We start from the raw sequence: 18,904 nt of genomic DNA, 5'->3' as shown, positions 1-18,904 counted from the left end.
CATCCATGGCCGCTCCAATAATATCCGACAATTGTTTCTTGAAGGATAATAGGGGGTTGAACGTCATCTTTTTATAACAAATCTGATCGTGCAGATGACGAAACACCTCCCTTTCATATAGTAGGGTCGGCCAGATGACAATGTTACCACCTTTGTCGGCAGGTTTAATTATTATATCTGGAATTTGTTGGATTTCCCTTAGTCTCCTGCGTTCCTGGTCAGTAAGGTTATCATTGACAATTTGATGCGATATTTTATTAAACTGTTGGGACACTACTTGCACAAATAAATCAACATTTATGCATGAGTTTAGAGGGGGAAACTTTTTAGACTTAGGTCTAATGGATGATGGAATAATACTCCCCTCCCCCCCAATATGCTCTGCAGATAGTTCTTCCAATATTTTTAGTGCTGATTGTTCCTCATCAGAGGGGAAAAGAGAGTGCAGCGTCTCATTATAGAAATGTTTTTTAAAAATTAAAGATCTAGCGAATATATGTAAATCCTTAATAGCATCAAACTCATCAAAACTAGCAGTTGGAGAGAATGTAAGACCCTTATTTAGTAGAGACAAATCTGTAGGAGTTAATTCATATGTGCTCAAATTAATTACCTTGTTAGAAGATTTCTTGTTACCAAATATTTGTCGTTTATGCGGACGGTAAGCAGAATTATGAGTCCTCCGTATCCCTGATCTTGTGATCATTTGAGGAGCTATGTCAGATTGGTCACTAAGAGAAGTAACCGATGAATAGGATGTCAATTCATTATTGTTCCCAAGGTTAGTTATAGGTTTTCTCCAATTATATATCAAATTCTGTGAAAGATCTTTTTTATCACGGGTCAATTTAGATAACTGAACCTCATGGATCTTCTTTACAATCCCATCCAACTTTTTCTCAATCTGATTTTCATATGATAATACCTTATCCTCAGGACATAATGTACGAAATAAGGTCTGCTTCGCATCCAGGGATTGGTCCAATTTCAAAAGAGAATCAGAATTTAGCCCAATCAGCAATTGCATCAGTGTAGTAGAGCATAAATTGCACGCCTCTTCCCATTTGGAAATAAAATTATCATCATCAACGATAAAACTGGGGGTAACCCGAATACGAAGCCCCCGGGGAATGAGATGGTGTGATACATATTTTTCCAAAAACATACGATTCCACCATAGTCTTGTACGTTTAATAAGCATATTTTGAATTTCAGACCATAAATCCTCCAAATCCTGATCTCCATTTGTCGTGGTCGAAACAGTAGGCCCACCAAAAGCCTGGTCAATCTGTTGAAGCCAAACAGTTTCTTTGGCTTTGTAGTCCATAATACCTGTGTGACAATCTGTGCCAAACACAGTTAATAAATACAAGTTACAAACAGAGAAAATACACAGGACTAAGAGTTGCATGTCGACATTGATTAATTTATACCAACACTACTTAGTTTATAATTGACAACAACTCTGACTACATATTTAACTGGACAAGTCGCAATGGGTTAATGTAGAACAAAAAAGAAGAAAACGACCAACCGTCCAATTGATGTGAAAACATATAATAATTATTTATTGATCAGTGCAAAGGTGGACATACAGATGAATGAGTTAAAAGAAGCACAACCAGGAAAAACCAGCAATATGGCAATTACAAATATAAATCCCCAGACTGATACAGGCACCATAAATACAATGGCAATCAGCAAAAACTGGACATATATGAGTCCAAAAAAGGTTTTTTGTTCTAAATAGATAGTCTGTCTGATGCCAAAGTTATATTATTCAATCCCTTCAGCTTTTGTTTGCTCCCATCTGTTCTGTTGTCTTTTGCTAAGACACCAATACCTTAGAAGCTACTGAGACAACATTTGATCCCAATTATTCCTTTATTAATACTAGTGGGCATAATATAATGGTCACCATCTAACTCTATGTCCAGATAAGCTCCGTGGGCACGGGACCATTCATATTTATGCGTCAGAAACACTAAAAATTCTTCAGTTAAGAGATTTAGCAATTTGACGACTTAACAGTTCATCTGAAAAATAGAATTGAGTAATGTTACTAAAATGGAAATATTCCATTTGCTTAGTATGGTGCCCAGTAATGTCTTCAGTTATTGGTATGACAGTAATTCTTGTAAAACAAGTCCCCCGGGAAGACATGCATTCTCTCCTTATGTGTTCTGTATTAGAGAAGAGAAAGGAAACTCGCATCGATTTATAGCAAAGCTAATTTTACTGGGAAAAAATCCTAAAAAAAATAAATCACATGAATTCTCAATAATGGTTTACAGTATTTGTAGATGATAAAGATCCGTGCTTGTGTTCTGAGACTGTACAGTACACGCAGTAAATTGCTGGATGGAACTTGGAAAACAACTCTGACTGGATTTATGTGGCTCCTGCAGGTTTTGGTTACATTCTGATGTGCTGTGTTTATGTGTATGATTACAATCCACACTTAACCATTGTTTACCTTTTGTTTGGCCAATCTGTTTGTGTTACCGGTATCGGTTTGTTGGTAAATTATTATTCTGCCAGTAAGCTGTCAAGTGTCACTTTGGGCGGGTAACTTTTAGATTTTTGGATAGTCAGCAATTGCTGCTCAAGGTCATAAATGGAATCTAGTTATTAGGAGTTTGTGATAGAGATATATAATTTTATTCACACACTATTGGCCTTTTCATTAAGACGGACATTTTGTACTCCAGTTTTAATCAAGTCACCTCTAGAGTAAGATGCATCCAATCCATTAATGAATTAGGCACATCTTACAAGTGTGAACTGTTACCCCAGTCAAGAGTGGCATAAGTTTTGATGAACTTGCCAGGAAGACTTTGCCGTACCGCATCTTTTCCAGGGCATGATGTAAAAATACAAAAATTTGCAACATTTTTGTGCACACGCACTGTGTTGATTTGGCGGTGTCAGAGCTGGGAGCGGCGGTCATGTGGACGCGAGCATGTGATATGCAGACTGCCAGCCAGAATTCGACTAGATGAGAGTGGCCTCAATCAATGCCAGTGTATTGAGCGAGGCTATGCCCATCTAGTCGGATTCTTGCTGGGGTTTTCATATGGCATATTCGCATCCTTGTTACTGCCATTCCCGGCTCTAATATCGGCAAATCTTCCGCAATCAGTTTGTGATGTGATGAAGACTTGTCATTTTAGACTGGAAAACCCCTTTGATGTGAACCACTTTCCCTTTTCTCAGTTGATGCTTTCAAGAACAGGTGCGGTGTCAGACTGAGAAAGCAATGCGTGCTTTGGGTAGTCCAAGACGTCTGCAGCCTTTGTCTAGAAATAAAAAAGCTTCTGGGAATTGGAATAAGACACACTATCAAGAAACATGTTTCCAAAACTTTCTTGTGTTAATATATTTTTTACAGAATGCTGATCGACAGCAAGATGCTGCCAATCCCCTCCAACGGTGGTATATTGGCATAACTGGCGCAAAACTATAACAAATACCATACTATTCGAATGGCTCTACTGTTCTAATTCTTTTCTGGAAACAAACACTGATGCTTTTTTTTTTTACTTTCAACACATGACAGTAAAGGTTATCCTAGTATTTTATTAGTATTTTATACTCTATAGCCGTTTTTTCACACTCTATAGCCGTTACTTAATAATCTTTCATTTCATCCTCAGCATCAAGCTTGTAGCTGTTCAGGAGCTGACAGATAAAGATGCTCTCGAAAAGGTAACGGATATTCTTTTACTGATTTGTATAATCTCGTACATGTATGCTATATATGCCCTACTGCCTCGGATATCACCTGACAGTAGTTATGCCGTTGTTATGTCATAATCATACTTATAATTGATAGTTATTAGGATCACTTGACTTCTTCAGAAAAAAAGAAAGCAGTGAAAGTTTCTGAAATGATGGAGGTTTTAAAGCACAAATCACTTTCCTTTTGGTATAAAATAACCAAGATGTCTCGGAACACATACATTTTACTAATCCTGTGAAATAAGGAAAAAAAGGAACCAGCACGATCTGAAATTGGCATGCATCATATAAAAAGTGAAAATTCACAGATTTATTCCAACTGTACTATAATAAAAAAATGAGATTTTTAGCAAATAATTGATCAATTTTTTGAGCCACCCCTGCCAACATCACGGCAAATCTCAATAGGGGGGTCCTACTCTACATTCTGTATTTCATGTGCCATGCGGCCTCCTAGATAAAGTTAAAAGCAGAACCATAATGGAGCACACATACCTGTAACCTGTATATAGCCGCTTCCATGTTGCAAAAAAAGGCAATTGTGGATAGAGACCAGCCCAGGTCCCAGCATGTGGAGCAAGCTCTACACATACCAGGACTATATCAGAACTGATCCTCCCAGTGCCAAACAGCAACCATTGATAAAGGCGGACCAGATCCAAGAATGGTGCTTAATTAGCATTTCCTGTGGAAAGGGGTGAGGAAGCTGAATCTGAACAGCTACCAACAGGAGGAATACATTGCAAACCAAAATCAGGCGTGCATGGTATAGTGATGGTCAGTCACCAGAATTGTAGCATAACTACGGTCAAAACAGAGAAAAAAAGGAACCAGCACGATCTGAAATTGGCATGCATCATATAAAAAGTGAAAATTCACAGATTTATTCCAACTGTACTATAATAAAAAAATGAGATTTTTAGCAAATAATTGATCAATTTTTTGAGCCACCCCTGCCAACGTCACGGCAAATCTCAATAGGGGGGTCCTACTCTACATTTTGTATTTCATGTGCCATGCGGCCTCCTAGATAAAGTTAAAAGCAGAACCATAATGGAGCACACATACCTGTAACCTGTATATAGCCGCTTCCATGTTGCAAAAAAGGCAATTGTGGATAGAGACCAGCCCAGGTCCCAGCATGTGGAGCAAGCTCTACACATACCAGGACTATATCAGAACTGATCCTCCCAGTGCCAAACAGCAACCATTGATAAAGGCGGACCAGATCCAAGAATGGTGCTTAATTAGCATTGCCTGTGGAAAGGGGTGAGGTAGCTGAATCTGAACAGCTACCAACAGGAGGAATACATTGCAAACCAAAATCAGGCATGCATGGTATAGTGATGGTCAGTCACCAGAATTGTAGCATAACTACGGTCAAAACAGAGAAAAAAAGGAACCAGCACGATCTGAAATTGGCATGCATCATATAAAAAGTGAAAATTCACAGATTTATTCCAACTGTACTATAATAAAAAAAATGATATTTTTAGCAAATAATTGATCAATTTTTTGAGCCACCCCTGCCAACGTCACGGCAAATCTCAATAGGGGGGTCCTACTCTACATTCTGTATTTCATGTGCCATGCGGCCTCCTAGATAAAGTTAAAAGCAGAACCATAATGGAGCACACATACCTGTAACCTGTATATAGCCGCTTCCATGTTGCAAAAAAGGCAATTGTGGATAGAGACCAGCCCAGGTCCCAGCATGTGGAGCAAGCTCTACACATACCAGGACTAAATCAGAACTGATCCTCCGAGTGGCAAACAGCAACCATTGATAAAGGCGGACCAGATCCAAGAATGGTGCTTAATTAGCATTGCCTGTGGAAAGGGGTGAGGTAGCTGAATCTGAACAGCTACCAACAGGAGGAATACATTGCAAACCAAAATCAATCCTCCTGTTGGTAGCTGTACACATTCAGTTGCCTCACCCTTTCCGCAGGCATTGCTAATTAAGCACCATACTTGGATCTGGTCCGCCTTTATCAATGGTTGCTCTCTGGCACTGGGAGGGTCAGTTCTGATATAGTCCTGGTATGTGTAGAGCTTGCTCCACATGCTGGGACCTGGGCTGGCCTCTATCCACAATTGCCTCTTTTGCAACATAGAAGCGGTTATATATACAGGTTACAGGTATGTGTGCTCCATTATGGTTCTGCTTTTAACTTTATCTAGGAGGCCGCATGGCACATGAAATACAGGATATAGAGTAGGACCCCCCTATTGAGATTTGCCGTGACGTTGGCAGGGGTGGCTCAAAGAATTGATCAATTATTTGCTAAAAATCTCATTTATATTACAGTACAGTTGGAATAAATCTGTGAATTTGCACTTTTTATATGATGCATGCCATTTTCAGATCGTACTGGCTCCCCTCTCTCTCTGGTTGTAGTTATGCTACAAATGTCTGGTGGCTGGTCACCACCATGCTATGCACGCCTGATCTTGGTTTGCAATATATTCCTCCTGTTGGTAGCTGTACACATTCAGTTGCCTCACCCTTTCTACAGGCATTGCTAATTAAGCACCATACTTGGATCTGGTCCGCCTTTATCAATGGTTGCTCTCTGGCACTGGGAGGGTCAGTTCTGATATAGTCCTGGTATGTGTAGAGCTTGCTCCACATGCTGGGACCTGGGCTGGCCTCTATCCACAATTGCCTCTTTTGCAACATGAAAGCGGTTATATATACAGGTTACAGGTATGTGTGCTCCATTATGGTTCTGCTTTTAACTTTATCTAGGAGGCCGCATGGCACATGAAATACAGAATATAGAGTAGGACCCCCCTATTGAGATTTGCCGTGACGTTGGCAGGGGTGGCTCAAAGAATTGATGAATTATTTGCTAAAAATCTCATTTATATTACAGTACAGTTGGAATAAATCTGTGAATTTGCACTTTTTATATGATGCATGCCATTTTCAGATCATGCTGGCTCCCCTCTCTCTCTAATCCTGTGAAATATATAGACAATGCAAATTCACACTGGGCAATCTAAAAAAAATGTGCCAAATTTATCACCGTGGCTCTCACAGTATGACACTTGTGTCCTCTTGGCTGACTTTGTGCCACTTTTTTTGTGGACATAGTTGCATTTTAAGGGGCACTTTGCACACTGCGACATCGCAGGCCGATGCTGCGATGCCGAGTGCGATAGTGCCCGCCCCCGTCGCAGCAGCGATATGTGGTGATAGCTGGCGTAGCAAAAATTATCGCTACGCCAGCTTCACACACACACTCACCTGCCGTGCGACGTCCCTGTGGCCGGCGACCCGCCTCCTTGTTAAGGGGGCGGGTCGTGCGGCGTCACTGCGACGTCACACGGCAGGCGGCCAATCGGAGCTGAGGGGCGGAGATGAGCAGGATGTAAACATCCTGCCCACCTCCTTCCTTCCGCATAACCTACGGAAGCCACGGTGACGCCGGTAGGAGATGTTCCTCGCTCCTGCGGCTTGACACACAGCGATGTGTGCTGCCGCAGGAGCGAGGAACAACATCGGACCGTCGCGTCAGCGTAATTATGAATTACGCCGACTCTGCACCGATGATACGATTACGACGCTTTTGCGCTCGTTAATCGTATCATCTAGGCTTTATACACTACGATGTCGCATGCGATGCCGGAAGTGCGTCATTTTCAATTTGACCCCACCGACATCGCACCTGCGATGTCGTAGTGTGCAAAGCCCGCCTAAGCCTCAGCCCTTTCCATCTGATTCACACTCTTTGTCACTTCTCCACACCCCTTAACAGATGGGCATCAATAATTTTCTAAACCACATATCAATCCAATGTCTAACTGTTATTATTATTATTAACTCTTTATGAGAAGAAAAAATAGGAATTTTGTTCGTTTTTGACATTTGTAAATTTTACGATTTCTTTTGTTGCAGAAATAAAAGTGTTAACTTTATTCTGCGGGGCAGCACAATTATGGCAATACCATATTTATGTAGGGTTATTATTTTTATACAATACTTACTCTGATAAATATAATTTGTTCTGGCGTAACCAAATTCGAAGACTCATAAGCTTAAATTTTTTCCGTCCACAGAGGTATAAGAGCTCTTATTTTTCTTGTGTGACAACATGTAGCTTCCCTCTGTTCCATTTTTGAGTACATATGACTTTTTGATCATCTTTTTATTCCAATTTTTTGTAGGGGGTAACAAAAAAAAAATCTCCAATTCTGGCAAAGTTTTCCTATTTGTTTTTATTTTTTGTTGCCTTCTCCGTGCGGGGTAAGTAAAGATATACAGATGTATAGTAAATGTCAATAAGATTACAGTAAAGGGGGCTTTACATGCAGCGACATCGCTAGTGATGTCACTCGTGAAAGCACCTGCCCCCATCGTTTGTGCGTCACGGGCAAATCGCTGCCCGTGGCGCACAATATAGTTAGTCCCAGTCACATGGACTTACCTGCCTAGCGGCGTCTCTGTGGCCGGCGAACCGCCTCCTTTCTAAGGGGGCGGTTCGTGCGGCATCACAGCGACGTCACACGGCAGCCGTCCAATAGAAGCGGAGGGGCGGAGAGCAGCCGAAAGAAAGGGACGCCCACCTCGTTGCCGGAGGATGCAGGTAAGCTTTTCGTCGTTCCTGGGGTGTCACACATAGCGATGTGTGCTGCCTCAGGAACGACGAACAACCTGCATCCAGCACCATCAACGATATTTGGGATTAGAACAACGTGTCAACGATAAGGTGAGTATTTTTGATCGTTAGCGGTCGTTCGTAGGTGTCACACGCAACGACGTCGCTAACAAGGACGGATGTGGCTCACGAATTCCGTGACCCCCAACGACATCTTGTTAGCTATGTCGTTATGGGCCTTAATACTCAATTTGTGACTTTATGTTTTACTACTTTTGCACAAGGAAATCACTTTTTAACTAAAATATATGGGTTTTTTGTGTTCTGCGAGCCATAGCCTTTTTCTTTTCCCAGTACAGAGCTCATTGAGGGCTTGTTTTAGGGTTTTCTTGCATAACAAACCGTAGTTAGTATTTGTACGATTTTGGGATACATATGAATTTTTAATCATTTTTTTATTTCATTTTATGGGATGTGGAATAAACAAAAATGGGAATATTGGTTTATTTTAGATATATTTGTTTTTGGGATGGCTATCTGGCTATCTATCTATTTTAGTTATTAGATTAAACAATTTTATTCTAAAAATGTGTATTTCTTTTTTGTATTTTTTTTTTTTTCAACACTGTAATCTTGATCACGATTCTTTGATTACATATGCAGATAACTCGCACTAATTATTTAGCACAATGCATTACGAAACCTGTCCATGGTATACTGACAGGCTACCTAATAGATCGTGCATCTTGCATTACGAGTGTCTTTTAAACTTTGATCTATGGCACACTGGAGGCCATTCTTAGAGTTCCAGTTGTAATAGCAACTTTTGACTCATTGCAATCGTGCTGTCAATAACCAATAGAGTGACAGAGGGAGTGATCTCCCTCTGTCACGCTCTTTAAATGCACAATCACTATCAACTGCAGCGTGTAAAGCTAACCCCAGAAGAAAGGCTGTTTTCACTGGCCAAAAAAATAACTTTATTCATACAAAATTCACATAAGAAATATATATTATATTAAAAACATCTATGTACAGCAAGATAACACCAATGAGGTTAATGGTGGGTACAACTGGAAGAAAAGGATCATAATACATGTGTATAAAAATAAACTCTGCAAATCAATAATAAATGCCATAATGACCCACAAGAGAAAACACTGCTGGCAGCCAGCAAAGGCGCTCAACACAGTGAAATCCTAGGTGCATTGCCCCCTGGGAAGTATGCAAAATCAAAAAAGGTCCGTGGAGCCTCTGTTAGGAGTCTCAACACAGAAAATAGCCAGATATTCCCCCGGGAAGGACCTAGCCAAGGAGTGGCTCTTTTTAAGGAGACCACCATAACCACCATATTAAGTGGCCCTTTTAGTCAATATCCAACTCTTTGACGACTTTTTTGATTTGCATACTTCCCAGGGGGCAATGCACCTAAGATTTCACTGTGTTGAGCGCCTTTGCTGGCTGCCGGCAGTGTTTTCTCTGGCTGGTCTCCCTGAGATCAGTAATTGTTTTGTCTTGCTGGTCTACTAGGAATTGCTCCCACCTGGCAGAATCCTACTCCACACTGATGAGGGGCAATACTCCGAAACAGCTGTCTCTGGATGGATACCTGGCCTTGGTATTTCCCTTGTCATATCCTGAAACTCGTCAAAGAGTTGGATATTGACTAAAAGGGCCACTTAATATGGTGGTTATGGTGGTCTCCTTAAATGAGCCACTCCTTTCCTAGGTCCTTCCCGGAGGGATATCTGGCTATTTTCTGTGTTGAGACTCCTAACAGAGGCTCCACGGACCTTTTTTGATTTGCATAATAACCCACAAGGTATATTGTATTCATATAGACGGAACAATAATATGATAAGTATGCAGAAGTAATAAGTGTACCACTCATAGACAACACAACTATCAAAGACTATATATACCTGTGTACTTAAATCAACTATCTCATACTATTCAGTAGTAGATGATGTTAAATATTCAAGCAACTATAGGCAGAGAAATGTTATCTTGGAAATATATGTACTGGGACCCACCACACCTGGTGCGCGTTTCGCAGTGAAATGCTTCATCCAGGGACAAATAGCACACATCGGATTTACTATATATGGTTGTCTGAAGGACCACTAAGAGTACTTGTGTATAGTGTCAGGATCTATATTCTTCTAGCAGTCATGCTTTCAAACTTTTTTTTTTTTTATCTGATGTGCACGCCCTCCTTAGATATCTTTAAGATGCAGAAGTGGTTAAATACCACATCACTGTATAATTGTTTAGCCATAATGTATTTTATGCATGCAAATTAGAATGATATACTGTACAACTCTAATTAATTAATGCAAAGTTAAAAGAATTTATTTTAACACAGCAATGATGATTTTAAAAATTCTAGTAATATTTTAAATTGCAAATGATAAAGTATTTGCACAATGAGCCAAATTATAATGTTTCCTGCCAGCAGATATCATATTATCCAGCTGCGTCATACACACAGACAAATTTATCACAGTAGGTTTACATTTTACTCTGGAAACATAAAACAGACCTACATTGTTTTTATTCCCCATTATAACTCAGTTCATGCACTTTTTACATTTAAAATATGTCCAGGATATGAACGTTGAGATATTACATGTGGTTGTCACTGTATAGATAACACGGAAATGATACAGTGCTACTTATAAGAAAGGATACGACGACTGGTCTTTGTGTTGTTCAGTTCCTCTAAAGACACATCCTTGCTAAAATACATAGTTTACTCAATAGACCCCATGGACAAGATCACATTGTCGGGGTCTTGTTAGTAAAAGTCCACTTTTTTCATATCTGGGTCCGAAATCACTGCTTTTATATTGGAAGATTATTATAGAAAGTAAAAGGGATTGTCCTTTTTGAACACCTTTTATCTTTTTAGATACGCCAATAATTCAAATTGCAAGCCCATTTCATTAAAGAATATTGAATAAATCTTTATTACAACTATTAAAATACATAAAACGAATGGACCAACCCAAGGGATGGATGGAATTGATATGGGGGACCCAGCACTTATCTATCTATGTAATAAAATAATGGACCTATAATCCCTAGACAAAGATAATCTATATCTTAGGGCCGGATGCAGTATATCCGAACCATATGCAGTTTAAAGAGTCCCTATCAGTTGCTATGCTAACTAGGCAAGGTAGTATACATACACATATGTGAAGACATAATAAAGTAAATATAGTCACCCAAGCCACATGTAATATTACCAGCAGGTCAAAAGATCAAGTGAAGTAATGGTGCGGCGTTCCCCCACATTTAATGGCTGCCAAAATGTCTAGGGTCATTATCAATCTTGTGTTGCAATGATTCTGGAAGAGTATGCTGTGTATAAGTGTTCGTTGCCTTTCCCCGGACTTTGGTTGTCATGCTGGATTTTATGTGCAACCCTTAATTCCCTTCTCCCTATGTGGAACACGGCCGAATTCTACATTTATACAGTGCCTTGAAAAAGTATTCATACCTCGTAAACGTTTCAACATTTTTTTCATGTTACAGCCACAAATTAACCTCTTCCCAACACATGACGTACTAGATACGTTATGGATCGTGTCAGGGTAATCCACGCTGGCTGCCGTGGTGAGCCTGTGGCGATTCCCATACATGTCAGCTGATTTGAACAGCTGACATGTTTTCCTCCCAGGCACGCGTGGATCTGCGATCCACCCGCGCCTTTTAACTGTTGATATTGGCCAGGTGAGCAGACATTGGAGCTGCAACTACTCACATCTCAACGTTTATCTAGGCTGAGAACAACACAAGAGCCATAATATCCTTTGGACCAGTAAAGGCCAACATTTTGTCTGTTGCAAACTGAAATATAGTCCCAAGATACAATTTAATGAGAGGTCTCTATATTTATGTCGCTGTTCCCCCACATAGTTACAAGTCTGAGTGGAAATGAAATCCTCTTCATAGAGTATCATTACGGAATCATAAGAATATCGGCTCTATTGGAACAGATTATATGAAGGACCTTAGATAAGTAGGTTCCCTCTATAGAATGAGAACAATCATAGATAATCTAGGACTATTATATGGCTTTTCTCATATAAATGTTGTGGATCTATATTCTTTGGAGTATATCTAATGTGGATTCATCTTTCATGTAACTTTACAGCAGCCAATATCACCATTTTTTTCTGACGTATTGAATTATTAATACCCCCAATGAACCTCCTTGGGAGGAGGGGAACGCGTCGGGTGAGCTTTATGCCATTGCATTTATATCTGTCTTTTTTTTTCCCTAGGGCTCTATTTGTATATAATGTTGTATGCCCTTTGAAAGGTTTTGCTGAATTATTATAACTACGGCTATATGTGGGTATAATAAGTATTCATCATTTGGTATGAACCTATCCAAAATTTACATCTAATTGTGATTATATGATCATAATTGGTCATTTAAAAGTTGACTGGCTGAGTGGTATATTTATCCCCATTTTAGTGGGCATACCACCAGCCTGTCCACTGCCCAATCACTGTGATTTATGTATTTTGTTTTGTCTGTGTTTTTTGATACTGTGAGACTGTGACCGGGGTTATCTATGACGGCCGGTATGTCTCGCCCCGGTTGTGCTCACTCCATGATAATCCACTATAGGGTTAATGCTGTTTTCCCTACAGGCTGAAGGGAGGGATAAATAGATTCAGGAACAAGGGCAGGTGTGCCGGGTGTGAGAGGGTGATCACATCTCCCTGAGTTCTCTGCCGGAAAGGCATCCAAGTAATATTGTGACCTTTTTTCTTTGGAATAAACCGTGTGCTGTGACCCTTGGTGCCTGGATCCCGTGTCTTCTGCAGCGCAGCCGACGACGCTACCTCACATATGGTGGAGAATCGGCGGGCATGACAGCCGGTGAGGTGTAGCATCCATCCCTGGTGACCCAGCTGCGCATGTCCTGGATTCGAGCGGCTATACTACAGCCCAAACCCGGCGACGCCATGGAGGACATACTAAAGCATTTGGCTCAGGCTAATGCACAGCAGCAACAGGCTAATGCACAGCAGCTACAAACCAATGCACACCTGCTCCAATCCTTGCAAATGCAGGAAAAAAAATTCCAAGAACAGATGGATCAGGCCAATGCACGTCAGCAGCAATCCTTGCAAGTGCACCAAGAACAGATGGAGCAGGCCAATGCACGTCAGCAGCAAGCCTTGCAATTGCAGGAAAAAAGGCACCAAGAACAGATGGTTCTCCTGGCCAAGTCGATCCGTGCCAGACCGGCAGCAACAACCCCGGGACCGGATGACGACAGCAGCGTCCGGAAAGCGGTGAGACAAGCGTTGCAAAAGATGACCCCGGGTGATGATGTGGAAGCGTTCCTGGCGGTGTTTGAGCGGGTGGCCGAGCGGGAAAAGCTGCCGACCCCGCAGTGGGCTGAGGTATTGTCGCCCTATCTGACGGGGGAACCCCAAAAAGCGTACCTGGACCTCTGTACCGAGGACGCCATTGACTATGTGACCCTGAAAGCCGAAATACTGGCTCGGTTGGGGGTGAATACCTATGTACGGGCTCAGCGGGTAAATCAGTGGTTCTTTGAGGAAGCCAAACCCGTACGCTCCCAGGCCTATGACTTGTTACATCTTGTAAAAAAGTGGTTGCAGCCTGACACTCTGAGCCCGGCGCAAATGGTGGAAAGAGTAGTAGTGGATCGTTTTGTGCGCACTTTACCCGTCACCATTCAACGGTGGGTCGGACAGGGTGACCCGAGTACCCTGGACCAATTAGTGTCCCTGGTAGAGCGGCATGTGGCTACGCAGGACTTGATACGGGACACTGAGACTTTGCGTACCGCCCGTCGGTCCGGCCCCTCCAAGCCTAGGGCCAAGGACCCACCGCTGACACCGGTGCGGGAGTCCGCTACCGTCCCGTCTGAAGCCGCACCCTCCGTCCCTGAGGTCCGGAAAACTATGTACCCTAAACGACAACTCGTCAAGGGGGTGTCCTTCCCTATTAGATGTTGGCGGTGCCAGCGGGTGGGACATATGGAAGCCCAGTGTCCACTCACCACGGAGCCCATGGATTGTGGGGTTACCCGGCGGGGTTCAATGTATGCTCAGGTGGTGTGTACCGCTGACCTGGTCCACCCAGAGACTGAGCCCCACTTGTGCCAAATTCAGGTGAATGGATGTCCGGTTACAGGCTTGTTGGATTCCGGAAGCTTAGTGACCCTTGTGCGATCAACCCTAAGGGCTAAAGTAAAGGCCACAGGACGTACCGTGGGGGTGGTTTGCATACATGGGGACCGCCGAGACTATCCCACGGGGATAGTCACCATCACAGCACCTTGCGGTCAGGTGCAACATGAGGTGGGACTTATTAATACTCTTCCCTATGATGTGATCCTAGGAAGGGATCTGCCCTATTTTTGGACTTTATGGAAGGGACCTCCTAAGTCCCCTCAGATATTGGTCAGTCCGGGACCTGAGCCCTACAATCCTGAATCCGGGACGCCTGCCGTAGGGGTCCCCATGATAGGGACAGGATGTGAACCTGATAGGTCGCCCCTAGAGGTATTGGCAGGAGAGGCTGAGACGGTCGAGCCCATCCCGGAGTTGGAGGCGTCCCCGGATACGTTTGGGACAGCCCAACTCCAGGACCCTACATTAATACATGCCCGGAGTCGGGTGACAGTAGTTGACGGGGTGGCACAGCTGCCTGGTGCCCAGGTAAGATACCCCCATTTCGCTCTTAAGCAGGATTTACTCTACCGGGTAGATGAAATACGGGGCGTAGGGGTAGAGCAGTTGGTGGTGCCCCAGCCGTATCGCCGGCGGGTCCTCGACTTGGCTCATAAACACCTGATGAGTGGTCACCTAGGGGTCAAGAAAACGCAGGAGCGAATATTGCAAAGGTTCTATTGGCCCGGGGTCTTTGGGGAGGTAAAACGGTTCTGCGAAACCTGCCCGGAGTGTCAGCTTACCGCACCCCTGACCCACTTTCGCAGTCCGTTGGTACCGTTACCCATTATAGAAGTCCCTTTTGAACGGATAGGGATGGATCTGGTGGGGCCCCTCGTAAAGTCTGCTCGAGGGCACCAGCATATCCTAGTGATCGTTGACTATGCCACCCGGTATCCAGAGGCGATACCTCTCAGACATACTGCAGCCAAGCTTATAGCTCGGGAGTTGTTTGCTGTGTTCTGCCGGGTGGGGTTGCCCAAGGAGATCCTTACGGATCAGGGGACCCCATTCATGTCTAAAGTGACCAAAGAGCTATGCCGGCTACTCCAGATCAAGCAGTTGCGTACGTCTGTGTATCATCCTCAGACGGATGGTTTAGTGGAACGATTCAATAAAACCCTGAAAACCATGCTCAAAAGGGTGATTTCCAAAGACGGGAAAGACTGGGATATGATGCTTCCCTATTTGATGTTTGCCATACGAGAGGTGCCACAGGCATCCACGGGGTTTTCGCCTTTTGAATTGTTATACGGGCGACATCCCCGGGGATTGTTGGACCTGGCAAAAGAAACCTGGGAGCAGGAGCCCACCCCCCATAAAAGTGTGATTGAACATATTTTGGGTATGCAGAACCGCATAAGCGCGGTCATGCCAATTGTGAAGGAGCATTTACAGGAGGCTCAGGCCGCGCAAAGCGGCCGCTACAATAGACAAGCCACCATGCGGACCTTTAAACCCGGGGATCGGGTGTTGGTATTAATCCCCACGGCGGAGAGTAAATTCCTGGCTCAGTGGCAAGGCCCCTACGAGATAAAGGAAAGAGTCGGGGTGGTTAACTATAAAGTATTGCAGCCCGGTAGGCGGAAACCTGAACAAATATACCATGTCAACCTATTAAAACCTTGGCAGGAACGGGAAAGCCTGATGGCTGTTTTTTCCCCACCTCCCTCCTCTTCGGGTTGTTCACATCCGGCTCCAGCGACCTCCGGAGAGGACGAACCGGAAGTAAGGATTGGAGAAGCCCTCACCAAGCAACAGAGGCGAGAGGCCAGACGGTTGGTTCAGCAGAACCCCGATGTCTTCTCCGAGCTGCCCGGTAGGACCAGTCTGATACGACACGATATTGTCACCGAGCCCCACCTGAAGGTACGCCTGAAGTCATACCGGGTACCGGAGGCTCGACGACAAGCCATATCGGAGGAAGTAAAGACAATGTTACGCCTGGGGGTCATCGAAAAATCCCGGAGTGAATGGGCTAGTCCGATTGTCCTAATACCAAAACCCGATGGCTCCTTAAGGTTCTGCAATGACTTTAGGAGATTGAACGAAATATCCAAGTTCGATCTCTACCCCATGCCCCGGGTGGATGAGCTGATTGATAGGCTGGGACAGGCGCGATATTTTACCACGCTCGACCTGACCAAGGGGTACTGGCAGGTGCCACTAACGGAGTCCGCCAAGGAGAAAACCGCTTTTGTTACGCCGGAGGGTCTCTTCCACTATGTTGTCTTGCCTTTTGGGTTACATGGCGCTCCGGCCACGTTCCAGAGGTTGATGGACTTAGTGCTGGAACCCCACCAGGCGTATGCATCAGCGTACCTGGATGACATCATTATTTACAGCTCCGATTGGCAGACCCACTTGGAACAGGTACAAGCGGTGGTGGACGCGCTTCGAACAGCCGGATTGACAGCCAATCCCAAGAAATGTGCGTTGGGACTCACGGAAGCCCGCTACTTGGGCTACGTGATAGGCCAAGGAGTGATTAAGCCCCAAATTAACAAGGTTGAGGCGATCCAGAAGTGGCCTAGACCCCTGACCACGAAGCAGGTTAGGGCCTTCCTGGGTATCGTGGGGTACTACAGGAGGTTTGTAAAGGATTTTGCGGGACTATCAGCCCCCTTGACGGACCTTCTCAAAGGCAAGAAGTCCGTCATGGTGCGCTGGACTCCGCAGGCCGAGGACTCCTTCCGGGCCCTGAAGGGGGTCCTGTGCGGACAGCCCGTTCTGGTCAACCCTGATTTCCGGAAGGAGTTCATTGTACAGACTGACGCCTCGGAGGTCGGCCTAGGGGCAGTGCTGTCTCAGGTGGTTCAGGGGGAGGAACACCCCGTCACCTTCTTGAGTAGGAAGCTCACCCCTCCCGAGCGGAATTATAGCGTAGTGGAGAAGGAGTGCCTGGCGATCAAGTGGGCCTTGGAGTCCCTACGCTATTATCTGCTGGGACGGCAGTTTCGCTTGGTGACGGATCACTCTCCACTGGTCTGGATGAGGTCCGCCAAGGAACGGAATGCCCGGGTTACCCGGTGGTTCCTTTCTCTGCAGAACTTCCGGTTTACGGTTGAACACCGGGCCGGTAGGTTGCAGGGCAACGCCGATGCCTTGTCCCGCGGCCCGTGTTTGATGGCTGGAGTTCAACCCCGCACGCTTGAACTGAGGGGGGGGTATGTGAGACTGTGACCGGGGTTATCTATGACGGCCGGTATGTCTCGCCCCGGTTGTGCTCACTCCATGATAATCCACTATAGGGTTAATGCTGTTTTCCCTACAGGCTGAAGGGAGGGATAAATAGATTCAGGAACAAGGGCAGGTGTGCCGGGTGTGAGAGGGTGATCACATCTCCCTGAGTTCTCTGCCGGAAAGGCATCCAAGTAATATTGTGACCTTTTTTCTTTGGAATAAACCGTGTGCTGTGACCCTTGGTGCCTGGATCCCGTGTCTTCTGCAGCGCAGCCGACGACGCTACCTCACAATACCCTTAGAGTTATTTTGTGTATGTACAATTTTAAATGTTTTATATCAATAAAAATCTGAGATTTTAGGAGTACATTTACTGTGAATTAGATTTTCCCTGTGAATTAGTTTTTCCCTCGTGGTTACTCCAAGACATCATTTTTCTGTTATTTTGCCTGTTAACCCCTTTTATTGCGCTTTCAAAATGTGACAGCCCGATGTACATGCCCGCAGCAGTAAGCATGCACTCACCCGCCTTCATTGGAAGTCACGTGACGTGATCACGTGAAGCCAATGGTTTCTATGGTAGCACAGGATCATGTGATGACTCCTGTAGCTATCATGAGTCACTTCCTTTTACTGCCGTCAGAGCGCTCCCTGCAAGAGGAGAGCAACATTTCAGCAGATCTCAGCTGAGCAGCTGTGATCTACAGAAATAGAACAAGCGATCAGGCTGCTGATCCTTAGTCCCCTAGGGGCACTAGTAAAATTTTAAAAACAGTAAAAAAAAATAAGAAAACTCTAAAAGTTCAAATCGTCCCCCCATTCGCCCCATTAAAAATGAAAGGGTAAAAAAATATATACATATTTGGTATCGCTGCATTCAGAAATGCCCTATCTATCAAAATATAAAATCAAGTAAGCTGATTGGTAAATCACGTAGCCACAAAAAAATTCCAAATGCCAAAATTATGTTTTTTGGTCGCCACAAATTTTGCACAAAATGCAGTAACAGGCGATGAAAACGTAGCATCTGTGCAAAAAGTGATACCGTTAAAAATGTCAGCTCAAGAGGCAAAAAAGAAGCCATTATAGAGCCCCAGATCCCAAAAAATGAGAACGCTGCGGGTTTTGGAAAATGGCACAAAGTGTGT

General features: G+C 44.0%; 1 protein-coding gene across 1 annotated transcript in view; it reads left to right on the top strand.

Moving 5' to 3' along the window:
* Positions 1-18,904, top strand: part of EEPD1 (endonuclease/exonuclease/phosphatase family domain containing 1) — a 195,974-nt gene that overhangs the window by 103,254 nt on the left and 73,816 nt on the right. Inside the window, exon 2 of the mRNA XM_075315131.1 lies at positions 3,657-3,708. Within this exon, the coding sequence (XP_075171246.1) occupies positions 3,657-3,708 (52 nt within the window). The remainder of the gene's footprint in view (positions 1-3,656; positions 3,709-18,904) is intronic.

The sequence above is a fragment of the Anomaloglossus baeobatrachus genome, chromosome 6 (assembly GCF_048569485.1).
Source record: "Anomaloglossus baeobatrachus isolate aAnoBae1 chromosome 6, aAnoBae1.hap1, whole genome shotgun sequence".
Lineage (NCBI taxonomy): Eukaryota > Metazoa > Chordata > Amphibia > Anura > Aromobatidae > Anomaloglossus > Anomaloglossus baeobatrachus.
Note: the sequence above shows the minus strand (reverse complement) of the source record. Positions and strands in the feature narration are given on the sequence as shown.